The 11,644-nt window shown below is 57.5% G+C and overlaps 1 protein-coding gene across 1 annotated transcript; it reads right to left on the bottom strand.

Moving 5' to 3' along the window:
- Nucleotides 1-246: 246 nt before the first annotated feature.
- Nucleotides 247-11,275, bottom strand: PLK1 (polo like kinase 1; the record flags this gene model as incomplete). The annotated part of the gene is made up of 10 exons (XM_083372420.1): nt 247-1,003; nt 1,298-1,480; nt 1,771-1,925; nt 2,897-2,974; nt 3,064-3,225; nt 3,312-3,531; nt 4,264-4,357; nt 5,347-5,491; nt 7,264-7,432; nt 10,889-11,275. The coding sequence occupies 10 exons, from the start codon at nt 11,273-11,275 to the stop codon at nt 797-799; spliced, it is 1,800 nt and encodes a 599-aa protein (XP_083228546.1). The 3' UTR covers nt 247-796.
- Nucleotides 11,276-11,644: the final 369 nt, after the last annotated feature.

Raw genomic sequence — 11,644 nt, forward strand, 5'->3', positions numbered from 1 at the left:
TCGGCTGAAGGCTGCCGTTCGCTGCAATGGCGAGAAATCCCCAGCACAGGCCTCAGAACAACTGTGGTCCAGCGCCTGGCTAAGACCTGGCCTGGGGGGCTGACGAGAGCCGCTCCCCCTCACGCTGCCTGTGCAAGCCCCCCCCCCGATGCCACACCCCCTCCCAAGAGGACAAGGTGGGCTGGGATGGAGACCTGCTTTGGCAGAGAAGTCGGGCAAATCTCCTTCAGGGCTCGGCCAGGGACATACATGCTTCCCCCACCTTGGGACGCCCTCGGACTCCCGTGGCTTTGGCCAAAGCTGCCTTTATTGCAGGGCTTCCTGGCCACCCTCCCCCCTCTGCGCAGGGCTGGCGGCTCAGAGAGGAAAAGCTCAGCGGGAAGAGAGTCCCCAGGGCAAAGCAAAGCAACAAGCAAAGGCCCGATTCTCCGTTGCACAAAGCCAAGAGGAAACGAGCAGCGCAGCCTGCAGCCGCCTGGCTGGGAAGGAGCTCGGCCAGCCGTTCGCGCAGGGGGGGCCTGAGCCCACCCCCCAGAGAAGGAATCTGGCTGGCTGGACTCCGAATCAAAAGGCAACGGCCAGAGGCTTCTCTTTATTCAAAGTGAGTGAGTATAAAACAGTTTAGTCTGCATGTGGGGCAGAAAAGGAAACGGGGCTTTCCCATTGGAATCAGGAGAAAAGGCATCCTGGCGTGTTACCGTCCCTTTTGTGGCCCCTAAAGCAGCCGGGGGCCTGGCCAGGGAGGGCCCTCCAGGGGGGCTGCACAGTTCTGAGCCCAGCGGAGCCTCCTCCGTCTCTAGCTTGGCACCTTCGCGGAGGGGGCTCCCGACTTAGAGGACAGCAGCTTCTCCACCATGGTGCGGGCGTAACGGAGGCGGCTGGCCAGTTCCTTGCAGCAGCCGAACTCCTCAATCAGGGCCAGTTTGTAGGTGTGGAACTCGCGCCGTTCGTTGATGTAGGTGACGGCGGCCATCAAGGGGCAGAGGATGAGCTTGGTGTGGTCCTGTGTGCCAAGGAGAGACAGCGCCGGGCTTGCTTAGCATCGGGAGGCAGCAGTCCCTAATGGCAAAGCACTCGGGCCTGCCCTCCTGAAAGCAAGCACGCGATCCCAGGCCTGGGGGCTGCAGGAACCTCAGGGCTAACCCAGAAACATCGCTCTCACTCCTTGGGTCTGCCACCTTTCCTCCCAGGAAGGCCAGATGAGTGGGAAGGGGAGGGGGGGCATCAGACCACTCTTTCTTCCCTCTCTGGTGGGCAATTCCCACCTGTCCCCCCTCCCGGAGGGCCCACTCATCACCTGGAAGAAGTTGACCTGCACGGTGCCATTGCTCAGGTGCAGGACGATGGCACTGCGGGTGCGGAACCAGTTCAAGAGGTAGGGCAACCGCGCCAACTCGTCCCCTTCCCGGGGGGTCACGTTTGCACCAGCTTTCAGCAAGTGTTCACTCATGTAGTTCTGGAAATACTCCAGCAGCTTAATCTGAGAAGAATGGAGCAGAGCGGATTGGCCTAAGATCAGGGCAGGGCTAAGCCACAGCACAGGAAAAATCCAGAACACCCCATCTGCATCCCTGGCCCTGCGGCCTTGCCCATCACCAAGCCTTTTGACCCACCGGCCACACCGCCTGGACCACTCCGGATGGAAATAGATAGGGATGCTCCTTCAAGCACAGACTCAAGATTGCAACGGAGGAGACCTTCTTCCCTCCTCCCCATCAGAAGGGGAAACTGAGGCAAAGGTAGAGCAGTGTCCCAAGGGTCTTCTCTCACCTTCTTGTTGAAAGTATCTGGGTAAGAGTGCACGTCAAAATACAATTCAGAGCCGTTCTGGTCAATGTATTGCAGTTTGTCCCCATCGCTGTACATGATGAGGCGAGTAGAGTCGTTGAAAAGGACCCCCACGCTGTTGTCACACAGTTGGTAGCCTGCGGAAGAGAAGGCGGGGGCATCCTCAGCTACCTCGGATCAGGCCGCAGTCCCACAAGGATTGCTTTGACCTAGCCGGAGAGCCAGGCACATCCTGTCTCCATGCAGGGAGCGTCTGGGAATCGGGCCAAGGCCACCGAGGCATCTGGCTGGACCGCGCACTCCACCTTTCTCTGCACACGATGGGAACGCCCCGACTGGCACAAGGGATTTAGCTGGACTGGGAAAGGGCGCACTCCAATTCCCTCAGGAAACCAGAGTCTTTTAAAAGAAACGTATTACAGCTAGCCCTGCTCAACTTAGGACCGTTCATTCAGATGAACAATGGCCTTACGGCCCGTGGCCAACATTATGGCTGTTGCAATGCCCCCGTGGCCATGTGACCTTCTCAGCCAGAAGAGCAGGAGCCGAGAGGAGCGGCTTTTGTAGGTGGGAAGGCCGCTGCGGTGCCAGGGAGACAGGTCATCGTGGGGAAAATATCAGTAAGAGTTAAGACTGATTTCATAGTACATAATCCGTTAAATCTCTTTAACTCAATACAGAAAAAGAGAAGCAAAAGGGAGAGAAATTGCTGGAATTCTGACAAAAGTGTCACCAGCCTAATTAGTGCGAAATAAGCCCTTTCCTGGCTTAGGGGGCAGTTTGAGATGCGCAAGTGTTGAAAGACTGACAAATTGTCAAGAGAAATGCCAACTGAATTCTCTCTACGTTCATATCTCATCAAATCAAACCACTCTGATTTTGAGTTCATCCCACATCTGTTGTCCCTCGTATGTTTTAGGGCAAACTGGCCCTCCTCCAAGCAAGCGGGTCTGCTCTTCCCAAGATCCCCCCCCTTCACATAAAATACAGAAAAATCAGCCGTCCTTGCAGGGAAAATGGAGCTGGGGTGACGGTGGCTGTTTCCAGAGTATTCCCACCCAAGGGCTATTGGCCAACCCAGCCCCCTGCCCCGAGACCGCCTACCTACCTAGCCCATATTTGTCAGAGTAGTCCACCCACTTGCTGACCCAGAAGATGGGGATGCAGGCCGGGTCCTCAGCCTCCTCTGGGGAAAAAAAGAGAGAGAGGCCGGGGTGAAGAAGCGCCCCGGGTTGGCCAGCTCCAAAGCGCAGCCTCCGGCCGGCCACCCCTCACCTTGCCTGACGGGAGTTTTTTCCGAGGGCCGGCAAGCGTTGACTTGCATCAGCTGCTGCAGCAGTTCGGCCAGGTAGCAGGGCAGGGGCTGTCCCAGCTCCGGTAGGGTGCCGGCCTTGTCCTCCTTCTCAGTCACCTTCTCCAGGGCGGGGCTGTCCGGTCCTGCGCCAGGGAAGAACCGGCAAGGCTCAGCGGCTGCGCAGCCCAGGGCCGCAGCGCAGGCCCTCCAAAGCCTCGCCCCAGCTCACCTTTGTTCACCACCGCAAGAGGCCTCCTACTGCTGGGGTCGGAGCTGCTGGGCGCCAGAGAGAAGCGGGGAGGAACCGTAAGGCAGGTGGTGGGCAGCCGCGAAGGGATGTAGCCCGCCGTGAAGAACTCCTCGTTCAGCAGCTCGTCAATGGTGGGGCGGGCAGCCGGGTCATGTTGCAGCATCTTCTGGATGAGACTAGCAGCCACGGGGTTGATGTGCTGGACAGACAGACAGACAGACAGAAGCTCCACAGACCATTCCCACAGAAGCCGGTTCCTCGTAGGCCAGGAGGAATTCAGCAGCAGCAGCCCCATCAACAAAACCTCCGGCTTGCCCCTCCCTCAGCCACCAGTGTCCCTCCCCTTCACGAGGCTACAAAGCCAGCGCTGGGCATCCTGACCCAGGGACCTGCTTGGCTGGATTCCAGGCAAGGCAAAATGAGTTGCAGAAGAACCCGACCGCCGGAATTCAAACATGTCTGAAAGCTCAACAAGATTGTTGGGAGCAATATGCCGACTCTGTAAACTGCTTAGGGAAGGTTGTAAAGCGGTGTATCTATTGCTATTAAGCCAAGTGGCTCAAGCAGCAGGATGGAGCAGTCTGATTCTTATAAACATTTAATTTTTATGCCACCCATCTCCCTTACAAAATGACTCGGGGCAGCATAAGATTTCGGGCATTGACATGAAGATGACTGAAAAGGGCCAACGACCAAATGCTGCCAAACTACAATCTATTAGGAGTCCGGCTCACACAGCCACACAGGAGGACGAGAGTGGGAGCCGTGATTCAGTGAGGGTCCCAGGCCCCCCACCCCGGGCTAAGCCTGAGGGAAGAGCAGGCAAGCACACACTTGTTCTGCCTCCGCTCCAAACAGACTGTGTGCGCGCACACACGCCCAGCCCCAGGATCCCCTCGATGCCTATCTGGGAGCTCCGAAAAGAACCCACCGTAGGAATGGTGTATGCGTTGTTCTTAATCCGAATATACGTCTCCTTCAAACAGGAGGTTTCAAAGGGTGGTTTCCCAACCAGAAGGGTGTACCTGCAAGGAGAGCGAGCTTCAGAACAGCTCCCCGTAAAGCCTCCTCTCCCGAGAGGCCCAGGGCCCCTTTGCCCACCCCGTCTGACAGTGCAGGGACCTGCTGGTCTTCAGAAGGCAGAGCCACCTCTGCTCCCCCTTCTGGCATCATGCAAACACCTGCACTCTGCCTCAGACACACCTGAATGCCCCAAGCGCAATGCAGGAAGGGTCCGCCTGTTCAGCCACCTAGTCCCTGGTGTCTAAGGGTGGTTTCTGTCCCTGATAAGTCATGCCTGATAATTATGGGAAGGGACGTCAAACAGCTACAGGTTATTCAGCAAATCCCAGTTAAAACAAGCCAAAGCTGAGCTCGTTGAATTTGCCTCTGCTGTTTGGGGAGCCCCACATTCTTACAGAGAAAGCAAGTCCTGCAAGTGCCTGTGGAGATCCCCAGTTGCCCCAAAGGTGCTTTTACGAGAGGCAAGTGGACTTCTTGTTTTGCTAGAGGACCTCTTGCTTCTCACCCAAGAAGCTTCCTCAGTTCTGACTGAATGGTGGAGAATGGAAGGATTTCTATTCCTTGCAGTCATCTGGTCATTAGGGCTCTTTCCGAGAGTCGTTGAGGTCATCAGAAAGAATGCTAACGACCAGATGACTGCAAGGAGTAGAAATCGTTCCATTCTCCACCAGTCAGAACTGAGGAAGCTTCTTGGGCGAGAAGTGAAGTGTCTTCTAGCAAAACAAGAACTTGTCCAGTTGCCCTTGAAAGAAAGCACCATCGAGACAAGTCCTGCAGGGCCCCACCGAACCCCTATTTGTCCATCCCCCAATCTGCAGGACTGGGAGATGTCCCTGGTGCTCTGGGCGTCCGCCCGTCTCATTTGTGGTTTTCACTTGTCTTTGGGCACCCCCAAACTTGCTAAGCTTGTAAGCCGCCCTGAGTCTTCGGAGAAGGGCGGGATATAAATGAAATTAAAATAAAATAAATAAATAAAAATAAATAAACTTACATGATGCAGCCGATGGACCAGATGTCCACTTCAAAGCTGTGCCCTTTCTTGCCCAGCACTTCGGGGGCAATGTAGTTTGGCGTCCCACACAGGGTCTTCTTCCGCTCTCCGTCATACTCCACCCTGGTGGCCAAGCCGAAGTCACCTGGACAAATACAAGCCCCTGAGTCCAGCTCTGCCAGGGACCCTAACCCAGCAGGCAGAGCCGACCAAATGCCTCTCCCCGGTGCCTGAACTGCAGACCAGGAAAGGGTCCCCAAGCTCCAGAGAAGCCCCTTTCCCCAGGCCCTCCAGGCACTTGACGCAAACAGCTACAAGTCTGGAAAATCACTTGAATCCTAACACCTTTTTTCTCTTTGGGGAAAAAAAGATCAGAGAGCAGCTGCGATATTCTAAATGTCATCAGGTTTTAGGAACTCCAAAATCTGAGCACCAGCCGTCCCCGAGTTCCAGGAATCACCCCCAGGGCCAGCGAGTTGCAAATTCCAAAGATCGGCCATTGCTGCTTCTTGCTCCTGCTTTGCTGGCTGCAACACTGGGCCTCCTTGCTGGGCCTCACCCAAGGAGGCCTGGGACTGGCACTCGGGGACGCGCCAGAGGTTTGTTGAAGACCCCAACAGCCAGGGCCTCCTTTGGGAGGCCCTTAGGCACTTTGCTCAGCAGAAGAGAAGTATTGCTGGGGAACGGGCGATACGGCAGGAATCAAGAGCAGGGAAATGTGAGCCCATCTTCCGCCAGACCTGCATTCCATCCCCGCTTCCCGCTCACTGGGCGGCTCTGGGCCCTGGCTGGTGCTTCAAAGGCCCGGCTGACCTTTTATAAAGATCTCTTTGTCCAGAATGCAATCATCCTTGTGTGCAGGTCTGAGACCTAGCTTGGTACGGAGAGGGCGAGCACCAGCTGGGATCCAGGACGTTTTCTGGAAGATTGAGAAGGGCTGTCGGGGCATCCCCACCCCTCCCACAGATGGTGGGTCAGAATCCCACTTGCGGGGCTGGGCCCTCAGGATTCGCATGGCAGTTTCCCTGCCTGTCCCACTCGATGCCACCTCTGGGCTAGCAGTGGAATGCCCGGGCTCAGGGTGGCAAGACCATGATCAGCCCATCCCACTGGGCCGATTCAGCTGCAACCACGAATTCATAGCCGCCGTGGGCCCAACTCACAGGCACTCTGTGTGTGCGTGTGTGCGCCCATGCATGCAATATGCCAGACCGTTGTCTGTCTTGGGGAAGCGGCAACGGGATCTGGAGTTGGCCACTCCCTGCCTCTTGCCACGGACAGATTACTCCCTGGTAACCCACAGTTCACCGTGACATCCCCCCCCAAAAAGGTAGGCAGGGCTCTTCAGCTACTTGAGGAGCCGAGCGGATCTAAAGGGTGCCAGAGAAGTTGGGCATATTGCTTGGCCTGGCTGAGGCTTTGGTGACGGCAGCTTTTGATCAGACCGCACCGACGTGCCTGATCCTGCCGCTTCCGCTGAGCCCTGACAGCCCTGCAGCTCCAGCTGTCTCTCGCTCAGGCTTGTGCGGTGCTGCCACCGGTTCAGCTCATTCCCCTCCCCCGCTACCACTTTGGTAGGATGGTCGCGTACCACCTGCCAGGTGCCAATGTACCACAGGTGGTGCCCGTACCACTGGTAGAAAAGCCCTGCTTTAAGGTAAACAATGCCTCAAAGTTCTTTTGAAGAGTTTCATCTGTCGGAACCATGACGCTGACTTATGTTTTCCCTTTTTTGCATGTCATCCAGAATCACAGTTCGAGTTGGGCAGCCCCATAAATGGGAGAGGATGCGGGCAGAGCGCCACTGGACTGGCCCTTCTCCAGGCCTGAAAAGCAGCGGGGCCAAGACCCCTCCCAGGCTGGGGGGCTTCCTGCCCCCTCAGCTGTGCCCAGAGAATTGGACCGCAGCCCACTCACCGATCTTCACCTCCATGTCATCGTTCAGAAACAGGTTGCCCAGCTTGAGGTCGCGATGGATGACGCGGTTGCTATGCAGGTACTGGCAGCCCAGGATGATCTGCCGCAGGTAGTAGCGGGCCTCAGGCTCCGTGAGGGCTTTCCGACGCTTGTGCAACTCCAACAGGGACTGGGGGAGAGAAGAACAGCCCGAGCAACACTGTGAGAAGCTGTGGTCGGGAGAGGCAAGTGCCCCACCACTATAGGAAACACGGATGACAGAGTTTCGATCTGTGTTTCCTCATAAAAGCATTCAGAAACTTTGGAGAAAATGAAAGCAGGTGTGCTGCTTGCAAGTCTCCTTATCTCAGCCGCTAAACTGATAAAATAGAAGGACTGATTTGAAAGATTTTCACTACTTGACCAGCTTAAGAAATGCCAAGCGCGTTTTTCTGAGCCAGCTGTAAAATGCCCCCCCCCAAATATAAATGACCGGATTCCTAAGCAGAGTCACGACATTAAGGATGAGTCAGTGTCCATGACCTCCTCACTAGGAAAGTGACAGGAGACCCTGCAAATAAAAGCCATCAAAACCCAGCCCCAAGAAGCGTAAATCTGCCAGATTCACCCTGGGCCCAGAGGCTAAGCAAACTCTAAGGAAGGATATGAACACAGAACTTGGGAATCTGAGGAAAGAACGAGCAGACACCAAAACAGTCCTTTTGGCACACCCTCCCAGGCCTGCCAGCAAGAGGGATCTCCAGAATCAAGGTAGCCTCTGAGCTGCTCATCCTCTAAACCGGGGTGGGGATGGTTACAATGTGGGCAATGTTACGACCTGGTGGACGTCAACTGCCATGCTGGCTGTGGAATTCTGGGAGTTGAAGTCCCCAAGTCTTAAAAGGCTGGAGACAGCCCTGTTCTAAACCGTCTGAGGCCTCTCCTCAAAGGCACGCAGAAAGCTGCCAACGCACCACTCCCCACTTCCTCGCCCATGACTGTGAAAGCGACACCAACAGGGACTCCTCTGACCTCCACGCCAGCCATGTTGCAAGAACCCAGGCAATCCCGATGCCCAGAGGAAGCTGCTCTGCAAGCGTAGCAAAGCTTTGCCAAGCAATACAGAAACCCAGTCGAGACACATTGCCTCCAAACTGGGGGGGGCTCCGCTGCCCCCAGGAGAAACAGCCCTGCCTCACTTCTAATTGCATTGGACAAGCCCAAGTATGGTTCCCCTCGCCTGTGATGACACCCTGTAGAAAAGCACAAATCCCTCCCAACTCTGAAGATATGAATTCCTCCCCACCCTTTGCTCAAAAATCAAACTTTGCAGGTTTCTGCCTGGCCCAAAGTCCCCAGGTCGAACCTCCATATTCTAATCTAAATGGTGCTCTTGCAAGTGACCATCCAGCCAAATTCATCTTCAGAATTGAGGGATTAGCCCCCCTGCAGAGGCTCTGGGAGTTATGCCTAAATTTGCCAGCAATTCTTTCCCAAACCTGCTCTAGTTAAATGCCTTCAATGAAGAATCGCCTCCTGCTACCAACCCCTACTCATTCCAGCAACAAGAACTCAGTGCCGAGCCAAGGGGACCCCCCCAACCCAAATCAAAGGATAACTGAAGTGGTGGCCTCAGGTCACCGCCAGTCTGCCCTGAGCCCTGCCAAGTCTCCTGCTGGAGAACTACCCCACCCAGGGTTGGATGATGCCAAAAAAGCTCTTGTTGTTGTTGTTGTTAGTTGCGAAGTCGTGTCCGACCCATCGCGACCCTATGGACAATGTTCCTGTCCTCTACCATCTTCTGGAGTCCATCTAAGCTCACGCCTCCTGCTTCAGTGACTCCATCCAGCCACCTCATTCTCTGTCGTCCCCTTCTTCTCTTGCCCTCAACCTTTCCCAGCATGAGGCTCTGCTCCAGTGAGTCCTTCCTTCTCATTAGGTGGCCAAAGTATTTGAGTTTTAGCTTCAGGATCTGGCCTTCTAAAGAGCAGTCAGGTAGCTCTTGCTACCCCTTAATAGACTTATGCATCCAATTCTACAGCAGGAGCAGCACAGGATCTCCGGCATGCGAGAAAGAGGGAACAGCCAGACAGGCTCATCCAGGCAGCCAGAGCCAATGAGTCAGCTGTTTCTGGCAGATCCCGTAAAGCTCCCCAAGAGCCAGCCAGTTGGAACTTCACCTCCCCCCCCCGGGACCCAGGAGGCATTCTTTCAGTCCCTATATGGATCCCTCCCCTGGAAGCGGATGCCCTGGCCAAGCTAGAGAGAATCTGCCACTGTGGGCACCAGAGACGGAGATGCCCAACTAAGACCTCCGGGGACCATTAAAAACAATCTGGGCTTCTGGCCTCACTCTTTACCTGCCTTGTGGTCATTGTCCCTATATATGTAAAGAGGGGAGGGGAAGGATGGTCCACCCTGATCAGCCTCAACACAATCCTCAAACTGTGCAAGACGCCCAAGAGGGAACCTTCAGGACTGGCTGGAAGAAGAAAAGATACTTTTTGCAGAAGGGCGATTTGGTTTTAGGGAGGGATGATCCTTCCGCCACGGATCAGTTCACCAACATCTCACTGGAAACCCTCCTCCCACAAGGCCACCTCTCTTTATGCCCCGTCCTAGACTTCAAGTGCGGGAGGCTCCTCCATCGACTGATGGATACTTTATCCAATAGGCACGCTTTATGGAGGGTCCTCGCTCAGAGTAGGGTGCAACCCCCAGGCCACTGGAATGAGAAAGGGGCCAAGGCAGAGGCTGCAGCCTATCGCACTTGGATCATGTGCCCAAACCAGTCCTAGCGATTCCAGGGTCATTCAGGATCCAGGATCTCCCTTGCTAGGCCCTCATTTTAGATTCTTTTTAGGTTTTAGTTTCTTTTTTACGTCCGATGTATCTTTTATGCTTTTTAATCCTTTATAGCCCACCCTCCTTTTGCTGGTCTTTGGCCATAATAGTGTTTTTAGAAACTGTAAAGCTGACCTGGGGGAGGCAGGAGGAGGGAGGCGTGAAAGGGAAGCCCAAAGGCAGCGTCCCTAGAGTTGCTTTCACGCAGGTGGGACAGGGCGGAGCCCAAAGAGGCTTCAACGTCTGGCCAAGTCAAGGAAGCGGAGCAGTTGGGAGAAGCCGGGGGTCTGGAGGGCTGCGGCCAAGCGCCGCCTTCCTCTCTCCCAGTGCCGCCACGTCTCCTCCGAGCCCTCCCCGCTCTTTAAGGGGCGATCCCGACTCCCCCAAGGTCAGCCCCCCATTCATTTGCTCCTCTTCGCTTGGATTCAGCATTTAGACGTCCGCCGACGGCATTTTCAGCCGGTTGCAGCAAGGAGGAGCTGCGCTTCCCCCCCGGAGCGCCAGAAAGAATCCAGGCGGAGGAGGAAGCAACCGGCCCCCGACAGAAACGGAAACGCTCGTTTCCGAACGGGGGACCTCAGCGCGACCCCTCCCCAGCCCGCGGCTCGTCCTTCGGCTTTCCCGGGCCTCGCTTGCAGCAAACGGCGGCCGAGGAGAGGCGGGGGAGGGGAGCTGCCGCCGCGCCTTCCCGCCGGCGGTCCGGGAGGGGGCCGTTGCCGCCGGCCGGGCGCTTGCGGGAGCAGAACCGGGGCGGGGCTGGGACCTCCGCCCGCCTTCCCGCCGCGGCGCCCGCCCTGCCTACCCGCCGTCGGCAGAGCTCGAGCACCACGAAGACGAAGTGGCTGTCCTCGAAGAAGCCCCGGAAGGCCACCACGTGGCGGTGCTGGAGGCTGCGGTGGATGGCGATCTCCATGGTCATCTTCTCCTTCTGCGGCGCCTTCAGCAGCAGCGCCTTGGGCACCACCTTGCAGGCCAGCGCCTCGCGGCTCTCCGCCTCCGTGATCTCGTAGCACTTGGCGAAGCCGCCCTTGCCCAGGAAGCGGCCCAGGCTGTAGCAGCGCCGGCTGCGCGGGTCCACCAGCACCTCCGGCACCGCCCGGCTCTCCGCCGCCGGCCCCGAGGAGGAGGGCGCCGACCCCCGCCCCACCCCCGCCGACCGGGAGCCCCTGCCGGGCACCGCCGCGCTCATCCCCAACGCCGCCAACGCCGCCGCCGCCGCCGCCGCCGGAGCCTTCGAAGCCGGAGCCGGAGCGTTACGGGCGGCCGAGCGCGCTGCCCATTGGCCGGCAGGATTTAAACTGCAGCCCGCCTCCCGCGCCGCGAGGCAGCACGGGAGGAGGGGGCGGGGCCGCGGGAGGGAGGGGCGGGGCGGCGGGAGGAGGGGGCGGGGCGGGCAGGAACCGCCTCCCGGGCGCGGGCAGCGGGGCGCGAGCGAGCGAGGCAGCCTTCCTCCCCTCCGCCGCGGCCGCCCCGGAGCGCCGCACGCCCCCGGCCCGCCCCGTCAGGGGGCCGGAGGGCGGTTCGGGGGTCCGGAAGGACGGGGGGGCGGCGGCGGCGG

The sequence above is a fragment of the Vipera ursinii genome (assembly GCF_947247035.1).
Source record: "Vipera ursinii genome assembly, chromosome: 13".
NCBI lineage: Eukaryota > Metazoa > Chordata > Lepidosauria > Squamata > Viperidae > Vipera > Vipera ursinii.